General features: G+C 44.8%; 1 protein-coding gene across 1 annotated transcript; it reads right to left on the bottom strand.

Moving 5' to 3' along the window:
- Positions 1-3,412: 3,412 nt before the first annotated feature.
- On the bottom strand, positions 3,413-22,792 carry TPX2 (TPX2 microtubule nucleation factor). The gene is given in 18 exon segments (XM_089662537.1): positions 3,413-3,826; positions 5,368-5,555; positions 5,828-5,849; positions 5,851-5,940; positions 6,444-6,590; positions 6,719-6,892; positions 7,121-7,219; positions 8,341-8,557; positions 9,779-9,917; positions 10,186-10,357; positions 10,802-10,956; positions 12,908-13,038; positions 14,568-14,684; positions 14,771-14,884; positions 15,712-15,778; positions 15,857-15,937; positions 16,269-16,414; positions 22,723-22,792. Coding segments are annotated over 17 exon segments (2,109 nt in total). The 5' UTR covers positions 16,354-16,414; positions 22,723-22,792; the 3' UTR covers positions 3,413-3,715.
- Between the last annotated feature and the right edge of the window lie 1,580 nt (positions 22,793-24,372).

Raw genomic sequence — 24,372 nt, 5'->3', positions numbered from 1 at the left:
TTTTTGGAACTGATGGCTTCATAACTGTACAGCATTGCAAAGTTGAAGAGTAAAAAGAAAAAAATGCACGGTTTCTACAATGAAACATGGTGGTGTCACCGTCCTTCTGTGGCACTGAATGAGTGCTGCTGGTGTCAAGGAACTGCATTTCATTGATGGCATCATGAATTCACAGATGTACTGCTCTATACTGAAAGACGATGCTACCATCACTCCATGGCCTGAGTAGTTGTGCACTTTTCCCACATGAAAATGATCCAAAACACACCTCTAAAAAAGGTCACTCTTGCATTTCTGAAGAACAACAGAGTGAAAGTGATTCAGTGGCCTAGTATGTTTCCTGATGTAAGCCCGATCGAACACCTATGGAGAATTCTGAAGAGAAGCGGAGCATCACTCTCCATCCAGCCTCTAAGAGTTTAACCACCTCCCACCCGCCCTATAGTAATATCACGGACGCAAGGCGGTTCTCTCGTTCTGGGAGGACGTCATATGACGTCCTCCCATTCTCAACGCACATGCACGGCTCAGGGAGCGCGGCAATCGGCGGTGCGCTGTGTCCCTCAGACACAGTGGATCACCAATCACAGAAAGAGCCGAAGATGTCGGCTCGGTCATGTGATCAGCTGTGTCCAATCACAGCTGATCGCATGTAAACAGGGAAATGCCGGTTATCGGCATTCCTCGGAGGGGACATCTACACAGATCATCAGGGCACTGATGATCAGTGTGCCCTGATCATCAGTGTAGCCCCAGCAGCGCCTCGTGCCAGTGCTCATCAGCGCCTCGTGCCAGTGCTCATCAGCGCCTCGTGCCAGTGCTCATCAGCGCCTCGTGCCAGTGCTCACCAGCGCAACCTCATTAGCACATATCAGTGAAAGAGAAAAAAAAAAAAAAGCACTTATTTGCAAAATTTTATAACAAAAACTAAGAAAAAACTTTTCAAAATTTTCAGTGATTTTTGGTTTAAGAAAAAAAATAAAAAACCGAGGTGATTAAATACCACCAAAATAAAGCTATGTCACAAAAAAATTATTAAAATTTCATATGGGTACAATGTTGCATGACCGCGCAATTGTCAAACTGTGACAGCACTGAAAGCTGGCGATTGGCCTGGGCAGGAAGGGGGTTTAAGTGCCCGGTAGGCTAGTGGTTAAAGAATGGAATAAGATATATTGCAACATCTGTCTCCAGCTCGTTCTTTCCATGCCTAGAAGACTTGGTGCCATCCTTACAAATTATGGAGGTCATACAAAATATTAGATGTAGTTTTTGTTGTGGGGTGGAGTTGTTTTTACATTAACTAATCTGAGTAAAAAAAACTGAAGATTTTGTAATCAAGTTACCGTATTTGCCGGCGTATAAGACGACTGGGCGTATAAGACGACCCCCCTACTTTTCCTGCTAAAATGTAGTGTTTGGGCTATACTCGCCGTATAAGACTACCCCTCTTCCAATGCACACCAGTGGGAGGAATAGTGCCCCATCATTGATGTCAGTGGGAGGAATAGGTGCCCCATCATTGGTATCAGTGGCAGGAATAGTGCCCCATCATTGGTGTCAGTGGCAGGAATAGTGCCCCATCATTGGTGTCAGTGAGGGGTGGAATAGTGCCCCATCATTGGTGTCAGTGGGGGGAGGAATAGTGCCCCATCGTTGGTGTCAGTGGGGGGGGGGAATAGTGCCCCATCGTTGGTGTCAGTGGGGGGGAGGAATAGTGTCCCATCATTGGTATCAGTGGGAGGAATAGTGTCCCATCGTTGGTATCAGTGGGAGGAATAGTGTCCCATCGTTGGTATCAGTGGGAGGAATAGTGTCCCATCGTTGGTATCAGTGGGAGGAATAGTGTCCCATCGTTGGTATCAGTGGGAGGAATAGTGCCTCATCATTGGTATCAGTGGGAGGAATAGTGCCCCATCATTGGTATCAGTGGGAGGAATAGTGCCCCATCATTGGTATCAGTGGGAGGAATAGTGCCCCATCATTGGTATCAGTGGGAGGAATAGTGCCCCATCATTGGTATCAGTGGGAGGAATAGTGCCCCATCATTGGTATCAGTGGGAGGAATAGTGCCCCATCGTTGGTATCAGTGGGGGGAATAGTGTCCCATCATTGGTATCAGTGGGAGGAATAGTGCCCCATCGTTGGTATCAGTGGGAGGAATAGTGCCCCATCATTGGTATCAGTGACACCAATGATGGGGCACTATTCCTCCCACTGAGACTTGCTGTCCCTGTTCTCGTATGGTGCTGCTGCAGCCAGCATATGTGGTTGCAGCAGCACCTCTACACAGAGCACTTACCTGCTGCTCCGGCACTCAATTTTCGCGGGGCCGCTCGGCTCCGCCCCCTCGCCGGTGATTGGCCGCCTGTGTGCCTTTCCTGAGCTACAGTTCTGGCGGCCAATCACCGGTGAGGAGGCGGAGCCGCGCAGCCGCACGAACATCCAGTGGCCGAACTGAAGGAGACGCCGCGCTTCCTGGACCGGATCGTCGTGGGACTGGATCCAGGTAAGAGACGTCAGCCCCTGCAAACCCCTGTACTTAATGCCGCAGCCCCCCTAACATGTGTACCGGCGTATAAGACGACCCCCGACTTTTGAGAAGATTTTCAAGGGTCAAAAAGTCTTATACGCCGGCAAATACGGTATATTATTAACTTTACTTTCATGTAATGAGCTAAACAAATGTTCTATCGACCTCAGTTTTGTCCAACATTTGGAAATAGTTAATTGAGATATTAAAATCTCTTTGAAAATGTAGGTGCCACAGACAAATGTTTTTTTTTTTTTTTTTAATTGCAAATAAACAAATATATATATATATATATATATATATATATATATACACACACACACACACACACACACACACACACACACACACACACACACACCGTAAACAAAAAACCTGTATCAAGTATGGTAGATTACCTTTAACATTGAACTCCAAGTACACAGTAAAGACTTAAAACAAGCAGTTATGAATATCCCTTTAATTACAGATCTGATTGGAAAATATCAGAGCTGCACAAGGAGACTTGTGCTGCTTTGATCATGTGCTGATAGGAGGAGGAGAGAGATCAGTCTGCTGCCCCTCCTTTCATTGTCAAATCACAGGCTGAGAGAGACCAGGAGGTGTGTGTATATATGTGTTACTTTGGCAGAACATAAGATCTGACTTTTCTCTGCTAGACATCTCAGGACTGGAAAGAAATACAAATGGCAGGTAAAGCAGCTCAATGTTTTTTTTTTTTTGTCTGTTTTCCTGAAGAGTAAAAATAAAAAACCATAAAAGAAAAAAAAAAAAAACAAACAAACAATCCAAAACCAGTGTGCACTGAGTTGAAATCAGGTAACCATTCACAAAATAAAAATGGAGGATAAGGAGAAAAAAAATAATAAGGCCCACATGGGAATTTAATATAGGTTTATTAAAAAAAAAAAAAAAAAAATGAACTGTACACTAAATCAAAATGTTTAAGAACAAAACCAAAAGGTTATGGCTACTATTTACAGACACTTTACATTAACCCCATTAGTATTTGCACATTTCCCAAAAATACTTAAAAGGCAAACCTTTTAAACCTACATTTTCTTTTCTCTACCCCAATATGGTTTCTTTTTTCTTCTTTTCCCCTCAGTAACATTTCTTCTCGGAGGCACAGTACACCTCAAACATCTTTACAAACTTGCAATACCAGGTGCAATTTTCAGATCAAATCTTAAATCGGTCAGAAAAATTAGGGGATTTGGGAACGGTGAGGGGAAGATCACTTGTTTTGACATCCATAGGTTTGAACTTCCTGACAGGCTGAGCCTTGTGGACCTAAGAAAATAAATAAATACACATAAAAGCTGAGCGTTCAAGATTTTCCATAGTCCAAACAACGTTTTGCTCCTTTTGGATAGAGCAGCGACTAGCAAAATTTTTTTTTCCCCATTGGATGTCCCCATTGGGGAGATTTTACTTCACTTCTGGTCCTGTAAAATGCAACAGGGAAATATCCCTCAGCACCCAGTGGGGGCAAGTACAATTCTTAAACGCGTTCACCATGGGACACTCATCCAAGAAACTGCACAAAATGCTGCTGTGGCTAGAGCGCAGCGAGGAAAGTTGCTAGAAGAAATTCAGTAACTACAAGTAATACTCAAGAATACTACAAGTACTGTATATACTTGAGTATAAGCCGACCCGAATATAAGCCGACATACCTAATTTTACCACAAAAAAATGGGAAAAACTAGTGCCCCGTCGTTGGTGTCAGTGGGGGGGGGGGAATCGTGCCCCGTCGTTGGTGTCAGTGGGGGGGGGGAATCGTGCCCCGTCTTGGTGTCAGTGGGGGGGGGGGAATCGTGCCCGTCGTTGGTGTCAGTGGGGGGGGGGGAATCGTGCCCCGTCGTTGGCGTCAGTGGGGGGGAGGAATCGTGCCCCGTCGTTGGTGTCAGTGGGGGGGAGGAATCGTGCCCCGTCGTTTGGTGTCAGTGGGGGGGAGGAATCGTGCCCCGTCGTTGGTGTCAGTGGGGGGGAGGAATCGTGCCCCGTCGTTGGTGTCAGTGGGGGGAGGAATCGTGCCCCGTCGTTGGTGTCAGTGGGGGGGAGGAATCGTGCCCCGTCGTTGGTGTCAGTGGGGGGGAGGAATCGTGCCCCGTCGTTGGTGGTCAGTGGGGGGGAGGAATATGGCCCCGTCGTTGGTGTCAGTGGGGGGGAGGAATAGTGCCCCGTCGTTGGTGTCAGTGGGGGGGAGGAATAGTGCCCCATCGTTTGTGACCCCTGCTCCAGCCTGGGCTCGCTCGCTCCCTCTCCCATGGTACACACTTACCGGTCAGATGTCTTCCTTCTCCGGCCGCTCTCCTCCTCTTCACTCGCTCGATCTTCGCGGTGCCGCTCGGCTCCTCCTCTCCAAGCTCCAGCTCCTCGCCGGTGATTGGCCGCCGGAACTGTAGCTCAGGAGAGGCACACAGGCGCCCAATCACCGGCGAGGAGGTGGAGCTTGGAGAGGAGGAGCCGAGCGGCACCGCGAAGATCGAGCGAGTGAAGAGGAGGAGATCGGCCGGAGAAGGAAGACATCTGACCGGGTAAGTGTGTACCATGGGAGAGGGAGGGAGCGGCGAGGATTGATCCCGGGGGTGTGTCCAGATGACAGGGACGGCATGTCATCTGCAGACGTTGACTCGAGTATAAGCCGAGGGGGCCGTTTTTCAGCACAAAAAATGTGCTGAAAAACTCGGCTTATACTCGAGTATATACGGTAATACTTAAGAATATTAAGAGGGGAAATACCCAATGGCAAGTAAGAGTAATAGTTCTCATATGTATTTGTGATTAAATGGAATTCAATTTTAATGCCACGCATGTGAGATACCTACCACGTCTTGTCTTAGCCGGTTGATCTCCTCCTTTTCCTCCTCTTCCTGCCGCCTACGTTCCTCTTCTTCCATAAGGCTTTTCTGGGCCTCCAGCTCTGCCAGACGCTTTTCAAACTCCTGGCGCTCTTTAGCGCGCCTCTCTGTTGCCAACTCAAAGCCTTCCTGAACTATGGAACCAGAAAGGCTCTCTAAGTTTAGAAACAAAAAAACGAGAAAAATTGGTGCAACAAGGAGAAAAAAGGAGGACACTGCTTGTGGGTCATTATCCTTTTCACAGATTTATTGGTTTTTCAATAAACCAAACCATAAAGCATGGCCCATTAGCAGTGTTCCATAATAGGAGTTCCTCATAACCAAGTACCTAGAAAACCATACCAGAAAAAAGGGTGCAGTAATGTGTAACAGACATTTGTGTCAGTCAAGAAAATGGATTCAAAGTAACAGAGAGGGCTGAACTCACCGGTCAGGACTCGACTTTCCTTTCCTAGGCATAAATGGCTCTTGGTGGGTTACAGTATTAGGCCGCGCTTTGAACATAGACATTTCCTTCTGCTGTTTAACTTCCTCTTCAACCTGGACAGGAGGGAGACACACTCAAAGTGGGTCCCAAAACCAATACTAAAATCCTTTGTTCAGGCACTTCCTGTTTGTACTAGTTGTGTACCTGTGTTACAGATTATGGAAAACCTCACCCACCACGGATTCAGCTCCCCTCTAATTAGGATTTACTAAAAATGTACAAAACGTGCAACTCTTCTTGGCTGAAAAGCATGTACAGATATAGGTAGCATACTTGGCAACCCTGTAAACCGGGAAGGCAGGGGTCTCCAAAATTTCTAAACACAGGGCCAGTTTACTGTCCATCAGACTTTCAGGGGGCCAGACTGCAGGCATTTGGAGTAGAAATTGTCCCGGAGTAAACAACGCACCTTTGGTATCGGGGGGAGGGGAAGAGAGCCCCATCAATTGGCTCCACATCCTGCCCCGAGCCGCAGTTTGGAGACCACTGCTATACAAGATGTTACAATTTCCTTTTCAATGTTATGGGAAGAGGTATTCTTTAACTCTATCCTCACCTGATGTTTCCAAACTTGAAGCCTTGCCTCTCCTCGTTTATCAATTTCCAGCTTAAACGGTTCTGGTTGCGTTCGCTCCTTCACCTTTTTCTCAGGAAGACTAATGTGATCGAAATCAGGTAGAGGCTGAGCCTTGAACTTGGGAGGCTGGATTATTAAAACAACATGTTTAGAATCGATTTTATATTAAAAAGAACAAAAAAAAAAAAAAAAAAAAGGGGGGGGGGGGGGGGGGGGAGATGGCAATTCCAATTTAAACAGCCCAAATTACTTACTTCTGCATTTCGGCGTTCCTCTAGTTTTCTCGCCTTCTCTTCCATCCTGTGCCGATCACGTTCACTAAATGAAAATGGGCACACTTCGACTGGTTTCTGCTCCACTAATTTTGGCTTGAAAGGCACTCCAAAATAAGGCATTGGATTGGCTTTGATAACAGGGACTAACTCCTCCTGTAAAACAAGAACACATTTTCCAGATACGGAGGAAAGTTCTTGTGCTGGAAAACCAAATTCCTGTGAAGGACTTCAAGAGAACCTTGCCTAAAAAAAAATGCCTGACGTAACAAAACTGTTTAACTAAAGACACCTTACTGTGCCTGTGTTATACATCTAAAAATGATACCCGTGTTCCAGTGGAGCCCCTTAGATCCTAGATCCAAGGTGATGACCTGCACTTACCTTTGACTCCTCAGGGGACACCATACGAATTCTGTTCTTTAGTGCAAAAGCTGGAGATTGTGGCATAGTTACTGGAAGCAATTTCTTATCAGGAACCCCCTAAAGAACACAGGAAAATTTATTAAAAAAAAAAAAAGACAGACATTCTTTGTTAAAAGCTGCAAAAAAGGAATACATTTTAAATCCCTCCCATAACAACTAGGCCTTTCAAGCAGAGATCTCAGTAAGTTTTCTTCAAATTACATTTACAAGTTGTGCAATCACCCTCAATGATTAAGGCCGCTTTCATACTAAAAAAAAGGATGTTTGAAAAGCGTTTCCATAAAAAAAAAAAACAAAAAAAACCCCCCAAAAAAACGCAGCTGCGTTGCATTTGAGTCACATGTTCTATGAAAAATGCACTGCCAGAGCTGTACAATCACAGCACAACTGCATATTTATTTTTGCTGCAGATCAATGTGAAAAATGTCTTAAGTCTTGCATGGGCCTTCGTCACTGGAAAAAACGCAAAACGTGGAGATACATTTTTGTGCCTATTCCTCCAAATTAAGCTATGGTAGTAACTTGGAGAGGACAAGGGGAATAAACAATACCCCATGAATACATCCGATTAGTTAAGGGATGCAGCCCAGGAGGCAGTTTGGGTTACTTTTAAAAAGGATACAGGACCTCTCTCCTGTTTGTCAATCAGGGTGAGAAAAAGTAAAAGCAGAATGTCACTTAATAAAAAGGAAGCACCAATGAATTGTCCTCCCTCCCCACCCTCCTCTGCTTGTATTGGAATTTTTTTTTGTAGGGTGTGTGTAGCTAGCGGAAAGATACCCATTCCAGCTTACGCTTGGATCGCCTAGATGTGAATTTACGCAGTTGTCAATAGATGGAACATACAGTTCTGTCCAGGACAGGATTTGCCCTCTCTTACCACAGTGAGACTTCTAGCTCCACCCTGGTGGATGATGTGCACCACTGCTGTGACATTTTCTGACTGGATTTAGATCAGATGGATCTCCAGCAAGTTGGTCTAAAAATTCTAAAATCGCTTGAAGCACTAAAGTTGTTTAAAAATCGGGAGATTAGATTTCTCTGATAACCAAGTCCACCATGCTGATGCACAAGACCACCCCCCCCCCATTCCAACAGGCTGGTGTCCATTGGGCTAATCTTCCATAAGACATTACACTTTAACTAACTCCCTCCATTCTAACTGGCAGAGTACTCACCACTACATCCTGTAAAATCTTCATGGGACATGGCCTGGAATGGAAAGTGAACGCTTCCTCGTTTTCTTCATCTTTCTTCTCACGTTGTTGAATTCGTTTTTCTATCTCCAAATTAAAGCCGACTGCCTTGGTGGGTTCTTTAACAGTGGGCTTTTTTGGCAGGAGTGGTCCACCCTCCAAAATCTTTGGATTAAGCTCTTGGGCTTTGAATTTGTATCTAATGCAACGACATGTGAGTTAACATGGTTGGGCAAGAATATCAATATTTTCAAATGCTAGTATAATAAAGCCCTATAAAAGTAAAAGATAAAGCAAAAAAACAAGCACGGGTATGTGTATTTATTGTAAAAGCCACCCTTGGGCAAACATCAAAAAGCCCCAAAGCCTGCCATCTTGAAGGTAATAGCAGCTTTCAAGCCATCACTAAAGTGACACTAAAATACTGCCCTTCTCTCCCCCCCCCCCACCCCCTGCTAAAGGAAGGATAACAGAGGGAGCAGCTGAGGAGCCAGGCCAGAATAGAGAGCAATTAAACACCAACCCCCTGCCTTCGGCATCACCATATGTGCCAAGGGCTCTGCCTGACCTTCTGGTCCTGGCAGAGTCCTTCAACTCTTAAGCAGATGCAAGAGATTTCAATGCACATGTGCAAACACGAGAAGGTTTTGGAACTTCCATAATCTTTGGCGCATGCGTAGAAAACAGCAGGGCTCTGTTGAGACATGAAACCCTGTGGCACATCTGTGCATGCACAGAATAATATACCTGCCTAAAAAAGCTGTGCAATTGCTTGTAAAAAAAAAAAAAAAAAAAAAAAAAAAATAATTCAAAATGTAAGGGGGCAGGTGGAGCAAAATGAAAATTAGTTTAGGGTGAAGGTCCCAAGTAGTCATGCTTCAAAAAAAAAAAAAAAAAAAAAAAAAAAAAAAAAAAAAAAAAGAAGGGGGGGGGAATTTTTTGTGCTCGCTTTTATCTGCAATTTTAGAGATAGTCCCGTCAATGCATATAAATCATATTGCATATTAACACCACCCTCCCCCCACTCTCCTACAAAGTTAAAGAAGGTGTGAGCAGACAGCATGATTAGTTGTATATAAGTGGTCAGGAAACAAGCTGCTTTGTCTCAACCCCTGACAATTCAGAAGTCCCTTATCTTTTAAAGATTTTTTCACACCCATGTACTGTATTGACTAGCCTTCCACGTGATGACACTATCTTTACCTAGTAGGATTTGGACCTTGTAGTCTTTACTTTGAGTTCCATTAGAATTCTTAGATTGTAAGCTCCAAGGAGCAGCGCTCTCCTAACACTCTTGTACTGAACAGTATGGTCTCCCTTTATAATGTAAAGCGCTGAGCAAACTAATGGCGCTTTATAAATCCTGTATAATAAAATTATTATTATTAGGCTTGAAGTTTTCAAACTCCTGACTACTCACTGCTGTAGCTTCTCAAGTTCTTCTGCTTCAACCTCAGCGGAACTCTTGCAAGTTGGTGGCCGGAGTCGCTGCTTTGTCTGAAGCTGTGGGGTCTTTGGCAGAGTCACCCTGGCCTTCAGTGGTTTCACTGGCGATGGTCCTAGGAATCAAAAGAAGCCATGCAGAAATGAAGCCAAATGGGCAACTTATTATTATACCCGACTGACATGGTACGAAATCGAAGTGTATTTTTATTCCACAACACGAGAAAAACAAAAAAAAAAAAAACAAAAAAAAAAAAAAACAAAAAAAAAAAACAAAAAAAAAAACAAAAAAAAAAAAAAAAACAACCTCCATAAGGCCATTGAAGTAATGCTCCCCATGAAGAACAGAAACACTCTAAATATCAAAATTTACTACTCATTTACCTTCCATCTCCTTCTGCCGGCTGCGCAGGTGAAATCGTTGCGGGGTTCTTTTTTGGAAAGCCAAGACTTGCTCAGCAGTGGATGTGTACTCTCCACTAGTGTCTTCGTGTTTCCTTTTGTTACTTTTGGAGAGGTTGAAGGGTTTGGGCACAGTGCGGCCCAATTTATTTGCCTATCAGAAAGGAAGAAAAAAGGATTAACATTTACAACAAAAGAAACCTTAAATAAAAGCAAACCCATCATTAAAATTCTTCCACCCTTTCCTTGCAGTGGGGAAGGGACTGAAAGGGTAAAAGCATCAGTTAAATATCTTTTTTGCTAGATTACTTCAAACAATTCTATATATTTTCGGAAAGTACAGGCCTTAGAGAATAAAATCGTGGAGAGTGCAATTTTTAATGTGGCAAATAGGAATATATTTTAACCTGCTCACATGATAGCAGATGTAAAAATTACGTGCAAAATACATACCATTTTCCTACAACTCCAGGAAATCAAAAATTTTAAAAAAAGGACAGTGGGATCCAAGTGTAATACATCCTGCTGTCCCTTTCTAGCTATATTACCTGGAGCTCTCCATTAAGAGATAACAAGTACAAATTCTTGAAGGTCTCACCGGAGATGGTGGATGCTTTCTAAGTTCGGAAGTAAAATCGACTTGTTTATATTCTGCTGTGTGTTCATTTGGATGCCGTTTCAGACGGTCATCGGTGTGGAAGTGGAAGTCCACCGGCTTTGTAGCTTGAATGGGAACCCTCTTTATTGGTTGATCTAAGAATGCAAAAAAAATAAATAATTTAGGTTCTCATTCACAAAAAAGACAGTTAAACATTTTAGATGCCCCAAAATTAATCTATGCAACACTTTAGGAACAGTATTAGCAAGAAAGCAGAACAGGCTGTAGTAGAATTACTCTTTTGCAGGTACAAAACTGGGGTCACATCTCTATTAAAGTGAAACTCCACACTCTCAATGTTGACTATCAATATTCATTATTTTTAATCCTTTTGCTGCTATCATTAATACACAGGAATGCATTTCATATTTGCTTGTATTAAGGTTTTTTTATTTTTCTTTAAAAACACATTTCTTCAGTTACTTCCTGGTTTCCAGGCCTAGGCAAATTATGTTAAACATCCCAGTTGTCAGTAAGCGTTTTTGTCAGCTAAGCACACCCTCCTGCCTGCTTGCCTGAGCTAAGGGCAGATGGATTCCAGGAAGTAAAATGCTATAGGAATCATCCGCCATTATGCATAATGGACACGGTCAGAAAATCAAAATGATTTCTTCACAAAAAAAACAAAAAAAAGCATGGAGACACGGATTGGATAGTTTGTTTTGAATATTAAAAAGTTAAATATAGTAAATAGTATTTTTGGTTTGATGCTCATATGCCGTGTACCTTCGCTTTAACCATTTAACCAAGGATACCACTGTACTGTTTTGATTTTTAAATTGGCTTCAGGCAGAGTGTACTGTCAGGAGGGCCACTGTTTAACGAGTACCCAAAATGTACCATAAACTGCAGCCTGCACTCACACGGTCTTCGTTTTATACTACTACTAAGAGGCAATATACAGGCTGCCTCGGTTTACGCAATTTTTGGTTTACATATGAAAATCCATTGAAAATAATCCCTCGGTTTAATTTTTTTCGCAATACGAAGTGCATGTCGGTGCCGATTTTTAAATGCAATTCCAGAACGAATTAATTGGTTTTCAGTTCATTTACAAATTTTTAATCATGTCTCTGTACAGTATTTATGCCTTTAAAAAGCGCACTTTCTAAAAGTTTTGAACAGACTTTTTTCTGACCTCTGGAACGGACTAATTGGTTTTCAATGCATTCCTATGGGAAACCGCATTTTGGTTTACAAATTTTTCACAATACGAAACGTCCTGGAGAACGCATTAAATTCATAAACCGAGGTACACCTGTGCATAGAGGGGTGATGGTATTGTGAATATCATGTGGCTACATCCCTTACTAACACAACAAGACAACAAAATGTCTCCGCTGGGACTTCAGCAACATTAATACAACACAGAACAGTATTTTTATTCAAAAATTAAAAAAAAAACGAAATCATGAAAATCAGAATTTAATTCTATTTACATAAGTCTTCCAATAAAAGACAGTTACAATCTTGTCTGGAGGACTCCAATGTTACATACAACTGTCTTATGATACACTTCTATACCATACAGTATAAACGTCGATGTGTCCGCAACGGACATTATACCACTGTTAGCTAGAAAATGCCATATATAGTGGAGAAATGACACTAAACTCTATGCAGATCTGGTAACTGAACTGGAAACTGACATGATACTGTAACCCTCATGTTTATCTTGTAGCCATTTCACTTTGGAGATAAACCTTTTATTATACCACAGTATATATGGCATTTTCTGGCTAACTGTGGCATAATATCCATTGCGGACACATCTGACATTTATACTGTATGGTATAGAAGTGTATCATAAGAAAAATGTATAACATTGGAGTCATCCAGACAAGACTAACCGTCTTTTATAGAGAGACTTAGGTAAATAATAAATTCTGATTTTTTTTTTTTAATTGGGTTAAGATTTTTGAATAATAAAAAAAAAACAAGTTCTTTACTGTATTAATGTTGCTGCAATGTCCCACGGAAGACATTTTGTGGTTTTATTGTACTACCAAGAAGCTGAGTTATGGTAAAACATAAAAACACGCTAACCTCCTGCTAAGGCAGATTTCAAGGACTCCTCATTCTTTTTCAGCCTCTCAGCCAGTTCCTGCTGAAGCTGCTGCACTTTCTCAAGTTCTTGCTCCTCTGTGTTCTTAGCTTTCTGAGTAAAATGTTTGCGTCTGGCGAAAAAAGAACAATTTCAGGCAACATTTCAAATGCAAAAGGAGTAAAAAATTCCACATTAACAGGTACCCCTTTATGGTCTGAGGAGAGTGGTTTGCAATTTAAAAATAAAATTGGTCATCCTACATACCTTTGGGTAATCTTACCCCCTGATCTATACATCTGGCATCAAAGCTGACATGGAGCTTAATACGCAAGGCTAAGAGCTCTCTTTAGGGGTTGGTTCACACTACATTTCTGCATGCAAAATGCACAGAAAGTAGGTTACATGGTTGTCAATAATGTTCACACCAGTACTTGCAGTTCCAGTGCATTCCATTTCCAGAAAAAAAAAAAAAAAAAAAAGGCACCAGAGCACATCAAAATGTGCATGTAGAAATGCATCCAAACTGCTTTCACACTGATCCGTTTCTGCTCAGGAAAAAAAAAAATTTTTTTTTTAGTTTGAGAGTGGAGAGGGATTAGAACCTTTTAGGTTCTTATTGCTACCCCTGCCTCATTACGAAGACTCACCCGCTTTATTTGTCCTGTTTAATTGCTCAAAAGAGCAAGTAAAATAAAACCCCCAAATTTTGGGTTATTATAAATAATATTTGAAGGGAAATCTTCTAAAGGGACACTAGTTCTTGTGAACAATGTATTGCCTACAATGTGCCTCTTTGCACCATACCTTCCACACAATAGTCGTGAGGCATACAGCCAAACCTGCTTTCATAACCGTTTACTTGCACTTTCAACAATTTCTGAACTGGAGACTGTAGATGGTTTTCTGTTGGTTATCTGCACTGGGACCAGTCCTTTCACCATGTAGTTTTCCTCTGATGAGTTTGTCAGTATAACAGTGCTGAAGTGTTGTGGGCAGGATTAGGATCCTGATATATTCAACCCACTTGCCTTGCTCCTGCTCTGCCTCCCCTGTTCCCACTCGACCCAAGAACAGAAAAACAGTGGCCAGTAATCATGGGAAATGTAGTCGCTAAAAAGCAACATGACATGAGGAGAATACCCCCCCCCCCCACTTCAGATAAGAAATATGCTAAAATACTAATATTCGATTTCTCATTCTTTAAACTGCTAAATTACAAAAAAAAAAAGTTGAACGCAATGGATTTGTGGCTTGACAGAGGTAAATCGTGGATGATAAATCATTGGAGCTGAGCTTTTAACCACTTTCTGCCAGCGCCTCACAGCCCGTTAACAGTTTCACAAGCCGGGGTTTTAGAGTCATGTGACCGCCGTGATTTGCCATCACATGATCAGAAAAGGTCCCGATCGCAAGGGGAGATCGGGACCTTTCCTGAGAGTCATGGACATATGTGCTGAGAGCGTGCAGGGCGAGCGCTCTCAGCGCACATTTTCTAATGACACGCAAATACGCGGCCGCCCGGCGTCAAGGCCCAGACGCCGAGAGGTGGCATATTTGCGTGCGCTCGGCATCAAGGGGTTAAGAATCTGTTGCTGACATTTCATGAATAGCGCTCAAGTTCACATGAAAGTCCTAAATGTTAGCACCCCTGTGTCTTACTTAAGAACTGTGGGAGTGGAGGGCAAAGTTATTCTGGCCCTTGGCTTCGGGGACCCTTCAGCAACGCTTGCCGATAGACCTCTGTTTATTGTAGTGTCTGTGGATTTGCATCTAGCTCTGAAAAAAATAAACAAAATTAAAAAAGGATAACATTCAGAGCACCAAAATTTTCCCAAAAGATTTTGCTTTCGTAAAACACGTACAATTTCGGTTTCTTCAAAGGTGGTTGCTCTTGCTTGGGAGTCACTTTCTTTCGTTCAGCTCTGATTTTTGCCATTTGGCGGTTCCTCTGTTGAGCTGATAAACGCTTAGAAGACCTTAAAAACATGTAGTCATAAAATTAGTTCGGGAAATTTTCAAATTAAGACAACCAAACAGGACGACTGAATAATTAAAGCGTTTCACCCTAAAAACCATGGCCACACTTTTTTTGTGTGTGTGTTTTGTTACCCTTTTGACTCAAAATTCCCTCTACTTCCATTCCTAGTCGCCTCGACCTTTGCTTAAAAAAAAAAAATAAAAAATCCCAATATGTGTAAATTAATTGGTTTATGTGTAAGTTATAGCGTTTACAAATGGCACTGACACTGTACTAACAGCACTGGGCAGAAAGGGGTTAACTTAGGGGGCAATTAAAGGGTTAACCGTGTGCGTGTGTAGGCTTTACTGTAATCACACTGCACAGCCATCCAGAGCAGTGTGTCCGAGCCGACAGGGAGGACTGTTAGTAAACTAAGCAGCCCTCCTCCCCGGAGATAATCTGTACTCACTGGGCGCCAGCGGGTAATCATCGGCTGGGACCTGGTGATTGGCAGCCGTGAATGGCGATACGGTTAGGGCTCACATGCGCCCCCTACCCGGAAATACAAAATCGCGTATATATACACACACACGCGTGATTTTGCGCACCCCATGCTGCCCTGTAGCAGTATATCTGCTATAAGGCGGTCGGGATGTGGTTAACAGATGATCTGACAGTAGCACAGAAGATTTCCAGAGCAGGTAAAAGTATACTTAGCGATTTATTCTAAATGAAACAATCATGCTTCAGCCATAAGTGAATTTTTCAAAAAGCACAAATTTGTGAATTCATGCCTTTAGGAAAAAATAAAAAATAAATACAAATTTGCAGACCACACCCCACCTCCTGGCTTGCGTCTTTGGAGTCTGCTGTTTTTTGGCACTTCCTCCATTATAGGCGACCCCATTTCCTATGAAAGGACACAAGAAAATATTATATATAGAATCTAAAAAATACACACAGGTCACGTGACAGATTGCACTCTCACCTGCTTGTGCTATGTTCTCACTTTCAGGGTTCTGTATGATCATAGACTCTGGAGGGACATTTTCTGTATCTGCAACCTGATCTGTAACATATCATGGACAATTAGTACATTCCAGGTTTTACAAAAAATTCAGCTTTTTTTTTCTCTTCTTCAGGTGTAACTCCGCTTTAATGGCATTTTTTCACTGTATTGCCTGGGAAGTTGTCTGTGATTGTGTTGTAAAATAAGGAAAGCCCGTCTGTACCTCGCTGTTCATAGGGGGTTCATAGGGGTTCACCAATAATGCAAAAAAGGTGGCAGCAGCAAGATTCTAGAAAACCTGAAGCGGTGAGGATTTTCAGGCAAGAAACTGACGTTTGTATTTATTAGTCATTTTCATTTTAAAGTATTTTTTTTCCCTAAAATGCCTTACCAAACCAGGAGTCTATATTCTTATCATCGTCACCGAAGTTGCAGCTAGGAACGTCATACGTATAGCTTCCCTGATGGTCAGACATGGTTGCCTCGCCCTCCAAGACGACCAATGAGAATTAATCGGGCTGTGATCGCCTTACAAGCCTGTATTGCAGAAAAAAAAAAAAGTGCAAGTCACGCAAGTGTTTAATGTGGAACTGCACTGCATCCGAGCACCACACACCAAAAATATAATGTATTTCATTTTTTAGGGTTACTAAACCCACAACAGTACAATCAGTCTGTATATGCAGTAAAGCATGCTCGTTATACTTAGTGTGGAACCTAAGGGGTTAATCCTCTGCATTGTGTAAAAAGGCGGTTTGATCCTGTCTTCTCTGATCCTCCCCTTCTTCCAATGTGCCCCTCCAATCCCCTGATAAGACCTATCGTGTGGAGTCACTCTACACATGCTAAGTTTGGTGTTTATTGCTAGAGGTTTTTTGCCTCTTGGGAGAGTAAATGTGATCAGCACAGGGCCAATCAGCACTGCCCAGACAGAGGTCAGGGAACCTGCATCCTCCTAGAGAAAAATGAAAACTCCAACTACAAGCTTTCATCAGTGCTCAGCTGGACACTGATGGAAATCATGATATACTGCTGATGAGAAAAGGTATTTAGCAGTTTATATTTCCTAAAATAATTGCATTTCCATGTTGTGTGTACTGTGGGAGACTAGATATAGTGAACCAGAGATATAGTGAACGCAGCGTCCGGGGAGAGCGGATATATAGCGAACGCGGCGTCCGGGGAGAGCGGATATATAGCGAACGCGGCGTCCGGGGAGAGCGGATATATAGCGAACGCGGCGTCCGGGGAGAGCGGATATATAGCGAACGCGGCGTCCGGGGAGAGCGGATATATAGCGAACGCGGCGTCCGGGGAGAGCGGATATATAGCGAACGCGGCGTCCGGGGAGAGCGGATATATAGCGAACGCGGCGTCCGGGGAGAGCGGATATATAGCGAACGCGGCGTCCGGGGAGAGCGGATATATAGCGAACGCGGCGTCCGGGGAGAGCGGATATATAGCGAACGCGGCGTCCGGGGAGAGCGGATATATAGCGAACGCGGCGTCCGGGGAGAGCGGATATATAGCGAACGCGGCGTCCGGGGAGAGCGGATATATAGCGAACGCGGCGTCCGGGGAGAGCGGATATATAGCGAACGCGGCGTCCGGGGAGAGCGGATATATAGCGAACGCGGCGTCCGGGGAGAGCGGATATATAGCGAACGCGGCGTCCGGGGAGAGCGGATATATAGCGAACGCGGCGTCCGGGGAGAGCGGATATATAGCGAACGCGGCGTCCGGGGAGAGCGGATATATAGCGAACGCGGCGTCCGGGGAGAGCGGATATATAGCGAACGCGGCGTCCGGGGAGAGCGGATATATAGCGAACGCGGCGTCCGGGGAGAGCGGATATATAGCGAACGCGGCGTCCGGGGAGAGCGGATATATAGCGAACGCGGCGTCCGGGGAGAGCGGATATATAGCGAACGCGGCGTCCGGGGAGAGCGGATATATAGCGAACGCGGCGTCCGGGGAGAGCGGATATATAGCGAACGCGGCGTCCGGGGAGAGCGGATATATAGCGAACGCGGCGTCCGGGGAGAGCGGATATATAGCGAACGCGGCGTCCGGGGAGAGCGGATATATAGCGAACGCGGCGTCCGGGGAGAGCGGATATATAGCGAACGCGGCGTCCGGGGAGAGCGGATATATAGCGAACGCGGCGTCCGGGGAGAGCGGATATATAGCGAACGCGGCGTCCGGGGAGAGCGGATATATAGCGAACGCGGCGTCCGGGGAGAGCGGATATATAGCGAACGCGGCATCCGGGGAGAGCGGATATATAGCGAACGCGGCATCCGGGGAGAGCGGATATATAGCGAACGCGGCATCCTGGGTTTAGTAACACTTTAACCGCTAGCCTACAGGATACTTATACCACTTTCCTGCCCAGGCCAATTTCCAGCGCTGTTGCACTTTAAATGAAAATTGCACGGTCATGCAACACTGTACCCATATGAAATTATCATTTTTTTCTGACAGAGTTTTATTTTGGTGGTATTTAATCACCTCTGGGTTTATTTTTTCTTAAACCAAAAACCACTGAAAATTTTGAAAAAAAAAAGTTTTTATTTTTTGTTATAAAATTTTGTAAATAAGTGATTTTTCTCCTTCACTGACATGCGCTAATGAGGCTGCAGTGATGGGCACTGATAGGTGGCACTGATGGGCATTGACAGGCATCACTGATGGGCATTGAAAGGCAGCACTAATACATGGCATTGATAGGTGGCACTGAAAGGCAGCTCAGATAGGCACTGGCATGAGGCACTAATGAGCACTGACACAAAGCACTGATGGACACTGACAGCTGCCACTGCTGGGGCTACAGTGCCCTGACGATCAGTGAACATTTCCCCTCCGCAGAAAGCCGATTACCGGCTCTCCTCTCCTGTCAGCGTGACAGCTTGAGAGGAGAGAAATGCCGATATCCGGCATTTCCCTGTTTACATGTGATCAGCTGTGATTGGACACAGCTGATCACATGACCGAGCCGACATCTTCAGCTCTTTCCGTTGATCGGTGATCCGCTATATTCGAGGGACACAGTGCACTGCCGATTGCCGCTCATGAGCGCTTAGAATGGGAGGACGTCATATGACGTCCTCCCAGAACGAGAACCGCTTTGCGCCCGTCATTGTACTATATGGCGGGCAGGAGGCGGTTAAGGCAGCCCAAACGATGAGTTGAAAAACAAACAAACATAAGTTTCGATTGGTGAATCATTCATTTTTCGCATCATTAGTGTACCAGCTGAGACAAGCTATTTCAACTGAATCATACAGAATCGCATGAAAACTGCGCTTTCGGAACAGAGCCTTAATGTCCTGTCAAGTACTGAACAAAACTGAGGCTGCAGCGGTTTGTGAAAGCATGCCAATCAATGCCACTTATATAGGCATTTCCAAACGACACGCATAAAGCAACTTATGCACCTTTTTGAACTTAGTGCATTTTTTTTTTTTCAATAAACATGCAGTTAGTCATTTTTTTTTTTGCCCAAAAAAATTCCCCACACATTTTTCTGCATTTGGGGTACTATTAAAAAGAGAATAAAATAATGAAGATATTGACAAAGGTTCTGTGAGCTGGTAGGGCTCCGTTCCCACTGTACAGGCGCAACGTGTTTCTGCACGTCGCGTGTAAGGCAGCACATACATGTTTCCCTCACGCGTGAGAAAACTCGTCGAGCCATGCAGTTCCTGCGCTTCGCCATAAACGGTTAATATATCTTGCGGGTGTGATGCACTTTCTGAAAGCGCACCAAAACTCTGCGTTCTGCAGCTTCTGCTGGCATCACTCTCCAGGCTGCCAGAAAGGTGTCAGGTGAGGGGCCCTTGGTGTCACTCCTCGCTACAGAGGAAGCATCAGCTTAGCGACTCCTGCTCTCTCCATGCCCGCCTGCTTCCTCTGCTGCCGGCACAATGCACTCTGATGCTGTGGGATGGTAAAGCCAGATCATGGTTTGCAGACACGGGCATGCACTTCCCTGGTTTGAGGTCAAGGGCCACATCAGAGGGCCACAGATTGAGCACCCCTGATCTATGGCCTGCCTCAGTTACATAGCTACTAGTTCTCTCAATGGGGTAACAGGACACCACCGCTGCACAGAAGGCCTCAAGCACATAGGAATACTAAAGCAGAAATAAAAGGCAAAACTTTATTTCTTCATTTTGGGCAAAGTAAGGAACACTTATAACCCCTGAGATATTTTTTTTTTTTTGCTATCTGTGTCTCATTGGGGAGAGTTCTCTTCACTTCCTGTCCCATAGCCAAACAGGAAGTGAGGAAATACCTGAAAATTAAGGGAGTCCCTATAGGCCCCCAGAACTAGTTCTCCAGTTGGAAGATGTCCCCTCTATTACTTTTCTGGGGACAAAAATAGAAAAATAAAGAGTGTGTGGGCAGCACAGTGGCTAAATGGTTAGCATCTCCGCCTGGCAGTACTCGGGTCGTTGGTTCAAATCCAAACCATGGCACCACCTGCCTGGAGTTTGCATGTTCTCCCTGTGCCTGCGTGGGTTTCCTCCGGGTACTCTGGTTTCCTCCCACACTCCAAAGACATGCTGGTAGATGAATTGGCTCCTGTCTAAATTGGCCCTAGTATGTGTATGTATGAATGTGAGTTAGGGGCCCTTCGATCGTACGCCCCCTTCTTGAGGGGTAGGGGCCCTTCGATCGTACGCCCCCTTCTTGAGGGGTAGGGGCCCTTCGATCGTACGCCCCCTTCTTGAGGGGTAGGGGCCCTTCGATCGTACGCCCCCTTCTTGAGGGGTAGGGGCCCTTCGATCGTACGCCCCCTTCTTGAGGGGTAGGGGCCCTTCGATCGTACGCCCCCTTCTTGAGGGGTAGGGGCCCTTCGATCGTACGCCCCCTTCTTGAGGGGTAGGGGCCCTTCGATCGTACGCCCCCTTCTTGAGGGGTAGGGGCCCTTCGATCGTACGCCCCCTTCTTGAGGGGTAGGGGCCCTTCGATCGTACGCCCCCTTCTTGAGGGGTAGGGGCCCTTCGATCGTACGCCCCCTTCTTGAGGGGTAGGGGCCCTTCGATCGTACGCCCCCTTCTTGAGGGGTAGGGGCCCTTCGATCGTACGCCCCCTTCTTGAGGGGTAGGGGCCCTTCGATCGTACGCCCCCTTCTTGAGGGGTAGGGGCCCTTCGATCGTACGCCCCCTTCTTGAGGGGTAGGGGCCCTTCGATCGTACGCCCCCTTCTTGAGGGGTAGGGGACCTTAGATCGTACGCCCCCTTCTTGAGGGGTAGGGGACCTTAGATCGTACGCCCCTTGAGGGTTAGCGACCTTAGATCGTACGCCCCTTGAGGGTTAGCGACCTTAGATCGTACGCCCCTTGAGGGTTAGGGACCTTAGATCGGACGCCCCTCGAGGGTTAGGGACCTTAGATCGGACGCCCCTCGAGGGTTAGGGACCTTAGATTGGACGCCCCTCGAGGGTTAGGGACCTTAGATTGGACGCCCCTCGAGGGTTAGGGACCTTAGATTGGACGCCCCTCGAGGGTTAGGGACCTTAGATTGGACGCCCCTCGAGGGTTAGGGACCTTAGATTGGACGCCCCTCGAGGGTTAGGGACCTTAGATTGGACGCCCCTCGAGGGTTAGGGGCCTTAGATTGGACGCCCCTCGAGGGTTAGGGGCCTTAGATTGGACGCCCCTCGAGGGTTAGGGGCCTTAGATTGGACGCCCCTCGAGGGTTAGGGGCCTTAGATTGTACGCCCCTCGAGGGTTAGGGGCCTTAGATTGTACGCCCCTTGAGGGTTAGGGACCTTAGATTGTGCGCCCCTTGAGGGTTAAGGACCTTAGATTGTACGCCCCTTGAGGGTTAAGGACTGATGTGAATGTACAATATAGATGTAAAGTGCTGCGTAACTTGACAGCGCTATATAAGTACCTGAAATAATATATAAATAAATCTCCCTAATGGAGACACAGACAGCAATAAAAAAAAATGACAGGGGTTCTAATCCTTCTCCATTCTGTCCAAAACAAAAACAAAACAAAAATAAGGAAGGTCTTAGAAGAGTCAGAAGGTGTCCCAGTACATTTTCATGACAACACTGCTCCTCTATACAGTACAATGAATGAGAGTTGTCACCCTGGGACAAGAAGCGTGTTACTGGCAAAATGCCCAGAGGAGCAAGAAACGTTTAGGGAAAAAAGATATATTAATAATAATAAATCCCCACCCCCCTCAAAAAATAACATAATAAAAATATATAAATAAGATGTTATAATTTTTCGAGGGGATATATAAAAGTATGTATGATTAAAAATGATATATCCCCAGGGGAAAAATATATATATATATATTAATATAAAATATATATATTAATATACATTTATTTAATAGCAAAAATATATGTAAAGAAATAATTTTATATATTACTTCAAGGAGATAGATATAATAATAATAAAAGCTATACTCAAGAAAAAAAATTATATAAAAATGTGTGTATATATATATATAAATAATTGCATATATTTTTCTTGGGTATCTTTTATTAAATTAAATAAATTATATATCTCCTTGAAAAATATATAATTCATATTTTTATTTTCTTGGGGGGGTTATTTTCTTTACATATATATATATATATATATATATATTTTTTTTTTAATTCTCAAAGCCTCCTTATCGCCTCCAAATAGAACGTATCCTGTCCGCCATGTCTTGTATTCCTCCCTATACTTCCACTCTAAGCCAAGCAACAAGTTAAACCGTCCATTCCCGTCTCAGAACCGCCTCCACACCATGCTACAGCTCCCCGTAAACCTCCCTCCCGCCTCCTCCGGTTTCCCCTCACCCTCTCCGTTATCTCTCGGAGCTCCTTACCGACACACAGCTGGCTGTTCTGCCGCTCCCCGCACGTTACCAGTTTAAATTAACTTACATTCCAAACAGGCCAATCGCTGACTTCGGACGTCACGCCGATCGTCCATTGGTCAGAATCAGCCCTCTTGTGAATCCTGGGAAATGTAGTCCCGTTTGGGGGCCGGGCCACGCCGCAAAGGTCGAAATGGACTCCAAATCCCAGGATCCCGCGCGGCGCTTCTGCGCAAATCGCCCTTTCCCGCCTTTCCTGAGGAGAAGGAATTTGTGTCATGTATAATACACAGAGTGCCCCCCTTACAGATACACTGTGTTCTTTATGAAGTGAACTGCTGCCAGGTATTCATTAAAGTGTGAAATCCAGAGCTCGGGGTGTTATGTAAAACATAAAATAAACGCGCTTCTTCATAATATATCAATGTATATGAACCTTTGAGGGAAGATGCCTGCGTTTTCTGATTTGCATTGCAAAGGCGAAAAAAAAGCGCGGTGTGCAGTGCGACGCAATCCACCACCTCGCACCGTGCCGCGGCCAACAGAACCTAATGAAAGGGCACTTTGTGACATTCCAATAAAGTTTGCGATGTTTCAAGAAAGATCGTTTAAACGCTTGCTGTCCAGCGAACGTATGTACACATCCTTCAAACCTATATACACGTTGCAAAGGCTAAAAAAAGTGCGGTGTGCAATGCGACGCAAACCACCACCTCGCACCGTGCCGTGGCCAACAGAACCTAATGAAATGGCACTTTGTGACATTCCAATAAAGTTTGCGACGTGTCAAGAAAGATCGTTTAAACGCTTGCTGTCCAGCGAACGTATGTACACATCCTGCAAACCTATATACACGTTGCAAAGGCGAAAAAAATTGCGGTGTGCAATGCGACGCAATCGACCACCTTTCACCGTGCCGCAGCCAACAGAACCTAATGAAATGGCACTTTGAGACATTCCAATAAAGTTTGCAACATTTCAAGAAAGATCGTTTAAACGCTTGCTGGCCAGCGAACGTTTATACACGACCTGCACAGCAAGCGGTTATACCATGACCCTGGAATCGTTTTTTAGAGCCGGCAATTGATTTTCTGTAAAAGTTGATCTGGGCGGCTCTACTTTACAGCACTGCAGCGAGGGAAGCAGCTAACCAAGCACAAACTGTGCTTGGTTAGCTGCTTTGGAGGGCAGGGGGGACATCAGGGGTCCACCAATGTCTCCATAAAGAGCATCTGTCACTGCCCACAGCTATCACAAGGGGGTCTCATTCACCCCCTGTGATAGCAATAAAGTTAAATGAAAAAAAAATCCCCCGCCCCTCATGTTCGCACACAAATGTGAACACACATGTAGAACCAGCACACATGTGTAGTGAGCGGTGCGAGGTATCACTGTGGACATCGCAGTGAGCGCAATATTTCAAGCACTAGAGCTCACCATCAACTCTATACAGATAACATGTAAAGGCCTAGGAACTATTTTAGGGAACGTAATTTGACGCCATTTCACAGGCGTGTGCAGTTTTAAATCTTAAGAGGGTATAATGGGGGCAGTATGTACAGGAGAGGAGTGTGGAGGGGACGATGGGGGCAGTATGTACAGGAGAGGCGTGTGAAGGGTATGACGGGGGCAGTATGTACAGGAGAGGAGTGTGGAGGG

This window comes from Staurois parvus, unplaced genomic scaffold, assembly GCF_062004578.1.
Source record: "Staurois parvus isolate SC_StPar_1 unplaced genomic scaffold, SC_StPar_1.0 ptg001490l, whole genome shotgun sequence".
Lineage (NCBI taxonomy): Eukaryota > Metazoa > Chordata > Amphibia > Anura > Ranidae > Staurois > Staurois parvus.
The sequence above is the reverse complement of the archived record's forward strand: the minus strand, read 5'-3'. Positions and strand labels throughout refer to the sequence as shown.